The following is a 14,873-nucleotide window of genomic DNA, read 5'->3' as shown; positions in this document are numbered from 1 at the left end:
AAGTATAATATCCGTGATAGCTAAACATGTTGCAAGAGAGGTGTCACCACCAACATGACAAAGCACTTTAATTAAATAGATCGTTAAAGATCGCGAACACGATTCAAACTCCAACATGATTCTATTCCTAAATTACAATGATTGGTCTGCTTCATTCCGCAAACTTTGACGTGTACGATCAATGTTGTGATCACGTGGTTCGTCCGTGCAGCGTACGATCACACCAGTGTGATTTGAACATTTAAATCTGCGTTCGCGCTGCCCTGGTCTGAATATGTACTGGATCCGGGTGACTGCAGTGACCATCTGATCTGGATACAGACTGGATCTGGTGGCAACGGTGACCTCGGAATAAGAAAGAAACAGACTAATATTAGCGTAGATGCCATTCTTCTAACGATGTAGCAAGTACATCGGGTGTTATGAGAAGTGTTCCCGGTTCCGGTTGACCTAATTAATGCAGCCTAAAAATCCTTTAACGGATTTGAATATTAGAATATTATTTTGCACACAAACAGCTCTTAAAGAGTCTAGTTTTTATTTAGCCTGTTGATTTTTGTTCATGGTATTCAGCTCCAATAAATGGTTTGCAAAAAAGAGACGCAGGATAAATGTTTGATATCATTATTTAATCACATTGGAATCGAAACTGGGAATCAAAAAGAATCGGAATCGGAATTGATAAAATTTAAACGATACCCAACCCTAGTTATAAACTGAGAAATGTTACCTTGGCAACTAGCCCAAATAAAATGTTTTATTTATTAATTTATTTTATATTTTATTCCAGTTAAGACTTTATTTAATTTCAAGAAACGTACATTTTTATGGTTTCAGTTTAAGTAAACCTATAATAAACATGGACTCTGTACATATTTGAAAATAATGAATGAACATAAATCTTGCCATTTTAATTCATTAAAGAGGTTGAGTTGTTATTCTCTGATAATCTTGATCATTTATGTTCTTATTTGTCAGATTCTGCGGTTTTTAAAACGCCGTAAAGCACAAAGGAGTATTCTCACGCCATTAAAAGGACCCAAAGGACTGACTGACAGTAGAAGAACAGAGCTCAGGCAACAGATACAGAAGCACATCTCTCTACATCCCGTGAGTCACCTTGAAGATGTTGTGATTGTGTTCTCTTGGTGTTTCATGTCTTGGAGTTAAAACATCAGTTAAGCTTTATTCAAGGCAAATCCTCATTTAAGATGATGTATAAATCTCAATTTCGAAAAATTGACCCTTATGACTGGTTTTGTGGTCCAGGGTCACAATTTTCATTTTAAAAATGTATTTTCTAAACGGTGGTGTTTTTTCTTCTTCTGTTGTGCAGTCATTGGTGACATCAGCAGAGGGCAGCGTGGAGCTCCATCAGAGAGCCCAGAGTCTTCTGCAGCAGCACCTAATCAACACACAGAGCATCTGATCGGGCACATGAGCAGCACAGACAGGCTCTACTTGCGCAGATCAACACAGACTTTGAGCTTTTACTAACTACGTACCTAAATCTATGGCTGATCTACTGCTGTGAAGTATGGTTTCATGAATTCTGCAAAGCGTAAGGCCCGAAACATATGCAAATACTGGATGCGAGCGCAAAAGCTTCTACTATAGCTGTGCAAGCCAGATTTCAGATGTGGTTACGATTGCGAATTTGCATGTGTCACACATTTTTAAATCTCGCATTTATGACTTTATTCCTTGCAATTGCGAGTTAATATCTCGCAATCTGAGAGAAAAAAAAGTCAGAATTGCAAGTTTATATCGCGCAATTCTGAGAAAAAAAATCTGAATTGCACATTTATATCGAGATGTAAACTCGCAAGTGCGAGAAAAAATTAATTAGAGTCTCAGAATAGTGAGATAAAAACTCGCAATTACCTTGTTTTATTTTTTATCCAGTGCCGGAAACGGTCTTCCATAGAAAATCGACCTATATTTTTATGCAGCAAACACGCAGTTGTAAATGTGAACCGGTGGATCGACAAGAAGCGAATGCTAATGCATTATAAAAATCTCAACAATTAAGACACTATTTATATGTTATTAAAATAATAGAATAATTGATTGATAATAATTGTTCAAAATAATGTGATAATTTATACTTTTGATTCATCCTTTTTTTTTTTATAAAAATGGTTTAAAGGTTGAAATGTGAAGGTTGTCATTTTATAAAACATTTTGTTTTTGTGAAAACCTCTATCTGAACTATAAATCATGATTTTGCCAGTCATTTTACAGTTTAATATGTTACCATAGTCATTGCCCTACCCCACATATATGGTATACATTTTTGTGCAGGTCTTAAAAAGTCTTACATTTGATTTTAAAAATCCTACAGATACCCTTATAACACCATGTGCATCTTTAAAAGAACATACCTCTTTGTGGTTATGCCAAACCCAAAAACTATTTTTAAAAACACTTATCCAATAAATCATGAACAACAGGAAATGTTATGGAGCATCTGAATATTGTTGTGGACAATGAGAACCACCAATCTAAAACCACTCATTTGTTTGTTCATTTTAGATGCACCGTCACTGAAGGATGCCAGAGCGGAGGATGTGAGTCTGTTCCTGAGCCGCTCCTGCCCTGTCGATCCCATAATGCGTTGATGCAGAGCATGCGTCTCTCATGGTGGAGAATGCTTGGAGATGAGTTCTCCAGCCCAGAGGAGCCGCCCAGGAAAGACTATGACATGGACATTGAGTCACTGTATCTAGGCGGCAACTAACAGACGATGAAACTCAGACTTTATTTGCAATATATCGTTTATATCAGTATGAAAGAATGGTACATCTGAACAGGTTTGATGGCACATTAGGGCTTCCAATATTATTACAAATAACAGAACAAATACAGTGAAGCTGGAGTCCTTTAGCTACATAAATACTAAAACATTCATTTATGTCCTCTACCAGAATGTTTTATACTTTAAATGTTTCTTATTAAAAGGATAGTTCACCCCCCAAAAAAATAAAATTCTGTCATTATTTTCTCGAATACCAAAAGAAGATATTTTGAAGTACACCACTGGACAAAAAGACACTGAGACATTTCTTTAAAATTTAGAATGACTTGAGATTAAGTACATTTTTGGGTGAACTGTCCCTTTAAAGAACTACACAACAATACAAGCACTGTCTTGTACATAAGTTTTTTTTTTTGTTTTTTTTTTTTAAATATCTCAGGTTTGTCATCACAGACCAAAAATAAGGATTAATATGAAAAAAGTCAGGGTTGGAAAATGAAAAGACAAGTGATCAGGTGGTTAAGAAAATAAAATTCAGAACATTTTCTTGGTCCTTTCTGAAGCGGTTTAGACACTGTGTGTGTGAGAGAGAGTCTGCTGCATGCCCATAGTGGCCTAAACTCATGCCAAGGGCCCATTCACTGGACAGCCGTCATTATTATTTACACTCATGTGAAAACAACAGAGTGGTCCACTCCACCGGCACAATTAAAATAACATTTTCAAGAGCGGAAAAATATGATGTGGGAATAATTGTCTTCTCTTTATGCAGCGTTTTAAAACTGGGGGTAAATGAAACCTGCTTTTGGAGGAAGCAGAGCTGTGTGTGTGTAGTTGTGTGAATGCGACTGTAATGTGTTTGTGCTTCTGCCTTTGAAAGTGTGAATGCAATGAATGTGTGTGTGTGTGTGTGTGTGAGAGAGAAAGAGATTGTGAATGAATGTGTTTGCTGTTGTGGAGGTAAAAAAATCCAGGTAAGAGCGAAATCACTGAGCCTGCCAAAATACTGCCTTGTTTCACAAGCCAAAGTAGTTTAATTGATTAACTAACCATTTATGCTGGGGCCTAATTGTTGAGTTTTAGCACAGTTGTGGTTGTATTAAGCTCCCTCTATGAGTCACTCCAGTCAGATGCTCTGTGTTCAGATAACCGCTTTGAACTTTTAACCAGACTGTTGTACAAATGTACAAAAAAGGACTGTGAAGAGAAATCAATATAAGATAAAGGAACGAGTTTCTGTTACATGTACAATACCCTTCAAAACTTTGGGGTCAGTAAGATTTTTTTTTATAAAAATAAAATTATTACTTTACAAATGTGACTAACGACTTTTATAATGTTAAAAAGGATTTATTTTAATTAAATGCTGTTCGTTTGAACTTTCTATTAATCAAAGCATCCTGAAAGAAATATATCACCATTTCCACAAAAATGCAAGAAAAACTGTTTTCAACACTGATAATAAGAAGAAGAAATGTTCAAATCAGCGTATTAAATAAAATGATTTCAGAAGGATTGTGACACTGAAGACTGAAATAATGGCTGCTGAAAATTCAGCTTTGCCATAATTTGGAATAAATTATATTTTCAATTATATTACAATAGAAAACAGTTATTTTAAATAGTAATATTTCACAATTATACAGTTTGTTTTTACGGTATTTTTGGTCAAATAAATGCGGTCTTGGTGAGCATAAGAGACTAAAATCTAAAAAGAGATCTAAAATCTCTAAAACGTTTAAAATAATCTTTTCAACCCCAAACTTTTAAACACTAATATGTACATTTACAGTTCTATGACAGACGTTTTTATGCAAATTACTTTTTTTTAATCGTGTGTTCTCTGGGAATTGAACCCATGACCTCTGTGTTGTTAGATGATCATTGACTTTGACGACAACATTCACACAAAAGCTGTCCTCATACAACACGAAACATACAAATAATACGATATTACGACAAGTTTACAACACACTGAAAGCACAAAAAGTTTCCCTTTTTCTATTAAAAAAGATAAAAGATGGCCCTGTCCGGATTTGAGATCTTCTGGACTATGTTTCTTCGTTTCTTAGAGAGACCATTTGTCTTTCTTTTGGGATCCTTAGAATTCCAGTCTGGCAGAAGCTTTTGAAAATTTGGTAGCCCAATTTGGTAGGTGCCTCAAATATCATACAGTTTTTTCGAAGGAAATCAAGTACATCAACTTTTTTCTTGGGGTTATGGGGTTATTGGAGGAACTCCTGACAGTATTTAGAGTGCCTACAGGTATTTTTGATTCCAACAGAGCTATTATGTCACTAAAGCGTAAACTCAGAGAAAATGGCTGATGGCGTTATTGGGGACAGGACCATTGACACGTCAGAACCAGCTGTACACTCGTAATCTTCAAAGATCATGCACACCTCTTCTTTACAATTTAATGAGAACACTCAAAATGAGTGGGTGGAGACAGAAGACCAGCTCACCCTGCCTAGCCTACTGTGATTGGCTTGATCTACACCACCCTCAGAGCTGGTTGGTCCGTGGCCCTGCAGTAAAGAGCAGGGTGATGTTGAGGTGGACCCTCCATCTGTGGGTTCCTCCTGGCTATGTGTGGAGCTCACAATGCCCCCTGGAGGACTGGATGATACAGTGCAGCTGCTCACAGTCCACAGGCATGGATACTGACTGAAAATCACATGAGCTTATTTACTTTACAACACCTTATTGGAAATATTGTGTAAGTTTAAATGTATATAAGTCGGTTTTCTCTCTGACCTGCTGGCTCCGGCTGAGCTTGGAGCAGGTTGCATAGACAGCATCGCAGCAGGACCAGAAGGAGACACACCTGTCCAGCCCTCGTGACCGGAGAACATCTGCACAGCACCTGGACTCAGATTCTCAGACAGAGCCACTTCAAGGAAAAATGAGAAAAAGTGACGCGAGTTAGCACAGAAAAAACGGACAACTAGAAAACTTGACATGATACAGATTTGTTAAATAAATAGGAAACTCGAAAATATAAGACAACTCCTTTTGTAAGTTTAGAGCTTTGGATCCCCATTCACTTTCATTATACTGAAATTAATGACTTGAACATTTTTAAACATTTCTCCTTTTGTGTTCCACAGTAGGTGCAAAGTCATGTTTGGAACATGATGGATGATGAGTAAACAATTACGTCATAAAGCAATAAGCCCGCTTAGCGTCGTGCCTAACAACGCCCCTTAGCTGTTATAAATTCACTGTAAACCACGGCTTCACGGGGCTTATTGCTTTTATAAAACGGTTATTCCATATATGTAGTAAGGTTTCACAAAATAAAACAGAGCAAATAAAGTGTAATGATATTAATAAAAACAGTATTCTTCCACCAAACAATGTAGTTCCTCAGAATCAGTTGTGGTTGCAAAGTGGTTGCCAAGCAACATGCAAACGTAAACAAAGGTGTATGTTTGTAGAGTAATTTACAACAGCTTTGAACGTGGCTCAGCCAATCAGAATCAAGGACCGGAACTATCCGTTTTATAATTTTCATTTTTAGATTAATCATTCCCTTAATACAGGGGTTCCCAATCATTTTATTTTTTTTGTCAGCCAAACCCTTTGGACACGCAATATTTACTTTAAGTAACCCCTGATAAGTTCATATTTTAATAATTTATTGACACATTTGCATATTCACGGTTCTCTGATGTTAATGGTCACATGGCATGCAAGAAAACATAACATATTCAATCTTTTTTAGTGTTTGTTTATTGTTTTATTTAATAATAATAATAATTGTACTGCAAAGTACAAAAAATGATAATTATAACAATTTTATTTTACACTACAAGTTACAATACTAATATTTATGTTGAAATTCTTCAATTAAATTCTTCATTAGCTTACAAAGCCCTTGCATTTCCTTTACGAACGCCCATTTGGGGAACCCTGTCTACAAACTGCATGATTGTCTGTAATTATTGATTCAAAATGCACTCTGAGAGATCACCTGAGTTATGGCCACGGTGGTGATGATGGTGGGGCAGGTAGGGTGATGGGTACGGGGTTGCTCGGTGCCCGTGCAGGCTTGGGTAGTGTTTGTACCCATGGTGGGGATTAAGTGGTAAACCTCCTGGGTACGGAAAGTTACCACCACTAGCAGAACACAGAGTGTCTGGGTTTGATATGAACCATCCGCCTGCAACCAACAAATGGACACCAATATGATTTACATAACACTGCAAACATAATGCTATACTTATTTCTTAAACATGTCTGTAAATCAGCCAAAAACACATATTATGTAAATAGAAAAAAAAAACAGGAAAATGAATGACTAACAGTGCGGTATGCCCACATGCTGGTTTTCAGCTGGAGGTTCTAGATGATTCTTAGGATGGCTCCTACAGAGAGAAAAAGCTTTGTGCATGAGACAAACCTCAAATCCAGAACTCATCTATCATAATGGTTAATATTCATATAATAATCACATACACCATTGTTCAAGGTTGGGACTGTTAATACTTTTTTAATGTTTTTGAAAGAAGTCTCAACAATGTGAAGATGAGGCTCGTACTTATGGAGAGAATTCAGCATGATCTAGACCAGGTAGACAGAACAGAAGAGAAAAGGGACGTAAGAAAGAATTTGGTTCTTTGCAAGTGTATATACCGACTTTAGCTAATGTAGGTCCATACTGTACCAGTACATTCAGTATTTTAAACCAATTTTAATTGAATGAGGTATCAAAGAGGATGCAGAATTGCAAATAGGTTTTGAAGGTAAAGAAGAATTAAAACAGATTGAAATCCAAAGCAAAACTGCTGTATGGCTATAATAATACATTAAAAAAAAATTTCAGTATGAATTACCCATATATCCAAGAACATTACATTAATTATATAAACATTAAACTTAATTTTGCATAGAAAAAACAGAGGTAATTACCATAATGTACAACTAACCACAGCAATTATTTCATTTAGAGCTGGTTCTCTCTCATCGTCCTCTCCGCTGCCAGCTCTGCGTTTAAAAACCCCGGTAAATAGGGAACAGACAGGAATAGAGGAGAAGAGGATAGGGTGGCGGGGAGGGCGCAGGGGAGGGGTCATGTAAATACCAATAATAATTTGGTGGCGGAGTCATACTCGAATGGAGCGGACTGGAGCACCTCGCAGCGGCCCCGCTGAAAGCCAGGATGGCTAGCTGAAGTAGACCACTCTCTGTCTGAACGGCAGGAAGTGCATTAAACGAGAAAAGTGGCAATTAAGAGCTGTTTATTCCTGTTTACATGCAGTCCCTGCTGAACAAAGGGGCTCCATAGGTGAAGTGGATGCAGAAGAGTGCACTAATTGTATAAATGCACACTTGAAATTTCCCTGTGGCCGCGCACAGGGTGATTAAAGGCAGGCCAAGACTCCTAAAAGCTAGAAGCCTGTTTGGACACACAAGAGCCCTGAGAGGCTACTCAAGATTACGGAACAGGTCACGTACAGCATTACACACCTGCACAACATGAGCGTTACATGTGCAAAATGTGCAGGGCGTCTTTGTTTTCTTAGGCTTTTTTCGGGGAACAATTTAACAATGTGATTAGATGAGAAATCAGTCGAAGAAAGTGCAGTGGAAACTTATGTTAGCTATAAAGATAGTCAGTTCACTGTGTATGTCTTGTATGTGTCAGCATTTCAGCACCTGGCCACCTCCGTTGAGTTTGTTGGTCAGTTTGACTTTGTTGAAGGACACCGGAGCTTTCATCCAGTGGGCACCGAAGTTGGGCGAGTCGGGGTGGATGTAGACGCAGCTGTGACTGTGAGGCTCAGGTTTGCCCGCAGGGACCCACTCGCCGTTCACGTACTTCCAGCGGTGCCCGTCTGCAGGACTGAAGTCCAAGAGGAACGAATACATGGCGTTGGGATCCAGACCCGTCACGCTGACCTTCAGAATTGGAAACATCCTCCTACAAAGGAGGAATCATGACAGAAGAACTACTTAAAATGCTAACTGGAGCTCCTAAAAATGCCTTTTCAAAGCAATAAATAAAACAAAGATAACTGAAGTACGTTTTACAAGAAAATACAATTTCAGTCTTGCAACTTTTTTCTTTCAGTCTTTCTACTTTTAGTCTTTCTAATAATTTCATGTTTAATTCAACGTGTTGCTTGTAGGTTCTTGGTAATTATTTGTGAAATTTAAAAAAGTGTTTCTGAACCAGTTGTACGCTCTTAAAATAAAGGTTCTTTATTGACATTGATGGTTCCTTCAACATCCATGGAACATTTCCATTGCACAAAAGATCTTAAAGGGATAGTTCACCCAAAAATGAAAATTTGATGTTTATCTGCTTACCCCCAGGGCATCCAAGATGTAGGTGACTGTTTCTTCAGTAGAACACAAAAACAAAGATTTTTAACTCAAACCGTTGCAGTCTGTCAATCATATAATGGAAGTGAATGGGAATCCCGGCTTTGAGAGTCAAAAAAACATACACAAACAAAACCAAATTAAACCCTGCGGCTCGTGAGGATACATTTATGTGTAAAGACACGAAATGATCGGTCTGTGCAAGAAACTGGACAGTATTTATATTGTTTTTTTTTACCTCTGCAATGTTCATTTACTGCAATGTCCGAACTGTCCTGTGCGCGTCCTGAGCGCGTTCGCGTCTTCTTCTTCAGCCGGCGCGTGACGCGACAGACTTATAAGTGCATTACCGCCACCTATCTCTCAAATGGACCATTGACACTCTATCTACAATCTCAATTAGGAGTTTAATTTGGTTTTGTTTGTGTATGTTTTTTTGACTCTCAAAGCCGTGATTCCCATTCACCTCCATTATATGATTGACATACTGCAACGGTTTGAGTTAAAAAATCTTCGTTTGTGTTCTACTGAAGAAACAAAGTCACCTACATCTTGGATGCTCTGGGGGTAAGCAGATAAACATCAAATTTTCATTTTTGGGTGAACTATCCCTTTAAGAAAGGTTCCAAAAGGGGTTTTCAAAACGATGCCACAGAAGAACCATTTTGAACCTTTCAGTGAACAGTTACAAGAAGCACACTTTTCTTCTTACTGTGAACAACATTTTAATAATCTAACGAATATTTTTCCAATATAGAGAACCTTTTGTGAAATAGAAAGGTTCTGTGAATGTTAAAGGTTCTTCATGGAACCAATAAAGACGTTCAATACATTGAAAGTCAAAGGCTTCCAATGTTGCTTTGGACCCAACTAACTTTAATTACATGGACCAAAACACATCTTTTGTGTTCCACATGAAGAACAACAAAACTCATATAGATTTGGAACAACATGAGGGGTGTAAATGCATGACAGAATTTAAATTTTTAAGAGAACTATCCTTTTAAGACAAAAATCTTAATAGAACTGTCCAAAATCTGTCACACACACTTACACACATGATTAAAAGTGATCCCCAACAATGATTCACACTGGCTGCCAAAACTCTATGAGCAGTTACAAGCACAAACTTCATGAGAGGTTGGACGCTAGTCATTTTCATCTTTTTTCCCCCATGATAATTTTTTGTGGATGAGAACAAGTTTAAGAGGGGCTGCAAATGGAAGGACACCCACCTGCAGAGCTGACCTGTAACTACTGAATGAGTTGGTCAAGTCGCCCTTCAGCTCGATAACACCACAACAAGCCTTTTCAATTAAACGAATCTGCCCGTTCCAAAAAAACATAAAAACACCACCATGTGCCAATACCAGCAACACAAAATAATAAACCTGCTGATGGATAACTGGACCACAGGGACAATTTTATAATTTAATTTTTTTATAGTTTAATTTTATTAATGCAGAATGTAATGAGAACACTTCTAAATTTTTCCAAATTAACACCAAAACTACAACTGACAAATGAATAAATATTTTCATAAAGATTAAGATTAACAAAATTGCTTTTAAAGTTTAGATAAACTATCTTGACTTCAATTTTCTGTTCTCTCAAGAAACAATATTACAGTACATTTTATGTTTACAGTGGCCCCTATAAGTATTTGGATACCTAAGTAACATTGAAAAATGCTTTAATGTCATTACATTAGATACAAATGACTAAAAACGTTTTTTTTTTCCCCACCAGAACTAACTTTTTTGAGCCATTTTTGAAAGCTTGAGTTTACGCAGCAGAGAGACAACCGGAAAGTGTCCATATACTTTTTTGTCTTTATTTTTAACAGTATAAATATTGTTTTATTTCCTAAAACCCTAATAAAACGTCTTTTGTGGAATGTTTTGCTTGAAGAGTGCTTGTTATCTTCTTTTAAAATAAATGTCACTTGATTTGATATTTTGTTAAACAATGTGGACACATTATAATGCATCATACATCTGTTTGACTTCAGTATCAAAATATTTTTGGGGCAATTTTATGTATGTACAGGTATATAAAAAAAAAAAGTCAAAATTAATAGTCTTTAAGACGCGAATTTCGTACTTATTTCATTACTAATCTTTTTTTTATTTATTTTTTTTTATACTAATTACTAATAATAAAAAAACGCTTAAGATCTAATTTTTTGACACGACACGAACGAAATACTAAATGATAATTATAACCATATGATCTTTAATGAATAAACAATAATAACTTTTACTCGAATGTAAGAACGTGAATGTTATTTGTGAAAAATAAGTTAATAAGTTCGAGTAAACATCACAAACCTGTTTTCTAACAGCTTCTGTGCAAAACAAATGTATTAATTAATATGAACAAACACCACTGCTATATTCAAATAGCCTACTTTTACAACTTTGGCATCAGGTTCATGGAGGCTCACCTGCCGTTCTTGGTCACAATCATCTCATTAGTCAATTCTTTGAATTTCCTCCAGAGTTCAGAATCTTCCAGGGTGACTTTGAGCTGTTTCTCAGTGGGGTCTCCCTTCTCTCGACCGGCCTGTAACTCGCTCTCCACGACGCTCAGCAGTCTGGTGATGCAGCAGTCGTTGCTGGCCCGAGCACCGCTCACCGCTCCGCCGCCGCTCCTCAGCTCTTCCTCCACCTTCATGAGTGACGGGCAAATCTCACACGCGCTTGCCAAGTAGAAAACAACTGGACTATAACTTTAGCTCAATAGAATTTATGAGAAGATTTAGACGTAACGTTGTGTCTAACACAACTTTTAGATGGCATAAAGAAATCATAAAAGAAAAACGACTCTCTTTAGCATACACTCAGTGTGTATGTTGGATCTGTACCTTCAGCTCTCTGCGACCACCTGTTCTTATGACCGGAGGACAAACCTGCAGTCACGTGGGTTTCTCCAATTAAGTGGTTCATTCACAACCCATTGTTTTCAGTTCAAACCCCACTTTAATGTTCTACATTCAAGTTTATTTTCGACCTTCATATTTATATTTAGGAAATGTTTTGCTGTTTGAATAACAGGAAAAACCTGGGCAGAAAATTCGAAGGAAATTTACAGGCATAACACTTCAGCGAGAAAAATAAAGGTACCTTACGACCGCTAACGTTACGTTAATTTACGTAAAGGAATGAAAAGCATGATGGAAAACAACTCGTAAATCACACTCCGGATGTGTTTTATGCAATAGGCCTATATAAATGGCTTCTCAATAAAACAAAAATCTTTTTTCAGAACCATGGACAGCTCGTAAATGACATTTTTTTTTTTTTTTTGTTAAATTCCTTTTTTATTTATTTATTTAAATTTTTTTATTGCAGGTATAAACACTTAACATTCAACAGTTAATGTAACATTGGATGACATTATGAATACAGAAATTATATAGGAAGACAAAGAAGACAAAAAAAAAAAGTTTTGTTTTGTATTTTATTTCATTGTAAACGTATCAATGACGTAATGTGTAGTTATTTAAAAATACACTTTAAAAAAATACTTCAGTACGACTCCTTTATTATTACCATGTTTCAATTTTCTCGAATAAGTCTTTTTTTTTTTTACTGTCGGGAGAAAAAAATGTTTTATAAAAAATTCATAAATAGGAACTGTTTTTGTCATGTGAGGGTAGAATAAAACGTGTGTCATTTAGATTTTCAAAAATAATCTATCACATTTTTTTTAACCTTTTTATGAAACGGTTGTTTGGGTCAAATGGAATAACCTTAAGAAATAGGCTAGTGATATATTCATAACTCACACATAATTGTAAAAAAAATTATTAAATGTTTTTCAAAAAATGAATGCAAATGCATCTAAGGACATGAGTTTTAAAATTTCAGGTTGGACATTCTTATTCAAATTTGTCTGACCCATAATAGTTTATATAACTAAAATTTTAAAGATCAGATTCGGTCTATCTTCCACTACGTACGAAACGTACCCCAATCATGACCGGACACTACATATAGCTATATATACTACATTTTTTGGGGACATTGTAACTAGAACGCTAAATCAGCATATCTCCTTTTAAATTAACGATGAAGGCTACCCGTTATTTGATGCTTTAAACCTCATTCTGCTTCCTAAAGTCGGACTGGTATGAAACATCAGAACATCCACTGTGATTCACAAGATGAACTCATATGTGAGGGCGTAAATAAGGGCATACTGTCAAAGAGCGTTAGTACTGTGGAAGCCATGTGGAGCAGAAATCAAATACTGGATGTTCTCTGCAGCGGGCGAGAATGAACGGAAACTCGATCCAGCGACCGGCGCTCTAATCACAGAGCCACGCGCATGGAGATTAGAGGATTCAAAGAGTTTAAATCCGAAAAAAAGAGTCTCATTAGCGGAGAATCCTCCTGCATATCAAACATCAGCAAACCAACCCTCCCTGACCTTTCACTAGCAGAGATGACTTAAGCACATCAGTCAACTTATAAAAGTCTCACAGATGCATTGTGGGATGGGGCTTCTTAAATGACAGTAAGTACTTTCAATTAAAGAAATACTCATTCAGGTCATAGGATGCACTGACAACAAAATGTAAATAAAACTAGGATTAAAAAAAGGGAAATTGATTCACTTAGTCTACATGAATCTGATTAATGTTTAATAGGAAGGATTGTTAAAATGTCCATATAACAGTAACAATTCTTAAACACCACACATATAAATATATTTATATTTAAACACACATATTTCTTTTCATAGAAATAATGCAAATCTATATAACGAAACAAACATTAATCAACATGATAGGGAAAAGTTCCATTTCAGTCATGATAAAACAATTCTGGAATGCATTTTTCAGTCAGAAAAATATTTTTATACATAAAATGAATCTCTTCAGTAAATATACAGCTGACATACAGTAACGAAGAAAAACTACCACTGTCATTTTTTAAATCAATACAGTTCAAAGGAAATGTGCCAGACATGATTTGAAAATATGAGGACAGGCATATGAAACATTCATCACATCATTTTGCACCTAAATTCAAAGAAAGAAATGGGGTTGTCTGAAGACAAATGAACCCTAAAGATATTCATTGCCACCCTAATGAGTGTTTAATATTTGACTTATCTAATAAGACATTTCTGACATCCTTTCACTTACCTATTATAGATAACTTCTGAACTAAAATATAATTGGAACAATTACTTAGAAATCTTGTTCTTGCAAAAAAAAGAAATAAATCTAAATACAAAAAAAAACCGCAAACACTGGTTACATTTCTACCCAATAGTCCTCAAGTAATCCTTGGATGAAGGCAGAGATGAAGGCACGTAGGAAGGAATTATTAAGCAATTACACAGCAGATAAATGTAAAATAAGCTACCCCATCTTGCTGCACAAAACATGTCACTACAGTTACAAGACAGAGTCCGAAACTCAACCATTTACCCAATAAGATTTGTTACTTGGGTATTTGTTTCATTCTTCATAGTTTTCTACTTGAATGTAAAGCACAGGTGTGTGTTTGTGTAAGAGAGAGAGAGTACTTGTCTGTGTGTGCTTGTTCACACAGATGGAGAGTGTCCATCCGTTGGGGAGAGTAAGGGGAGCCTGTAGTGTGGTGTGGTGTCTGTGCCAGGCTGCAGAGTGGGTACACGAGTGGCATTGAAGGCAGCACCGAAGCTGGAGCCAAAGCAGCACACAGAGAGAGAGCCAAGGCCAAATGTAGAGGCATCTCACTTGAAGCACGCGGAGAACAACTTAATAATTGCATCCCTACATAAAAACAAA

General features: G+C 36.5%; 1 protein-coding gene and 1 pseudogene across 1 annotated transcript; one reads left to right on the top strand and one right to left on the bottom strand.

The window, feature by feature from the left end:
• Positions 1-2,973, top strand: part of LOC107705483 (uncharacterized) — a 7,071-nt pseudogene extending 4,098 nt beyond the window's left edge.
• A 2,214-nt stretch (positions 2,974-5,187) lies between these two features.
• LOC107705482 (T-box transcription factor TBX19-like) lies at positions 5,188-11,764 on the bottom strand. The gene is made up of 7 exons (XM_016508793.1): positions 11,535-11,764; positions 8,420-8,684; positions 7,250-7,324; positions 7,067-7,181; positions 6,735-6,923; positions 5,516-5,651; positions 5,188-5,425 (listed from the first exon to the last, which is right to left on the bottom strand). The coding sequence occupies exons 1-7, from the start codon at positions 11,762-11,764 to the stop codon at positions 5,188-5,190; spliced, it is 1,248 nt and encodes a 415-aa protein (XP_016364279.1).
• Between the last annotated feature and the right edge of the window lie 3,109 nt (positions 11,765-14,873).

The sequence above is a fragment of the Sinocyclocheilus rhinocerous genome, unplaced genomic scaffold (assembly GCF_001515625.1).
Source record: "Sinocyclocheilus rhinocerous isolate Xijiao unplaced genomic scaffold, SAMN03320098_v1.1 scaffold504, whole genome shotgun sequence".
Classification (NCBI taxonomy): domain Eukaryota; kingdom Metazoa; phylum Chordata; class Actinopteri; order Cypriniformes; family Cyprinidae; genus Sinocyclocheilus; species Sinocyclocheilus rhinocerous.
This window is presented reverse-complemented; position numbering and strand designations above follow the sequence as displayed.

What these genes read in the sequence shown, in the direction of transcription:
- LOC107705482 (XM_016508793.1), bottom strand. Translation starts at nt 11,764, where the DNA reads ATGAAGGTGGAGGAAGAGCTGAGGAGCGGCGGCGGAGCGGTGAGCGGT. An exon ending in CCACCGTGGCCATAACTCAG is followed by an intron (nt 5,652 to 6,734) that starts GTGATCTCTCAG and finishes TTTTCCTTGAAG; the next exon opens with TGGCTCTGTCTGAGAATCTG. An exon ending in AGCTCAGCCGGAGCCAGCAG is followed by an intron (nt 5,426 to 5,515) that starts GTCAGAGAGAAA and finishes TGTGATTTTCAG; the next exon opens with TCAGTATCCATGCCTGTGGA.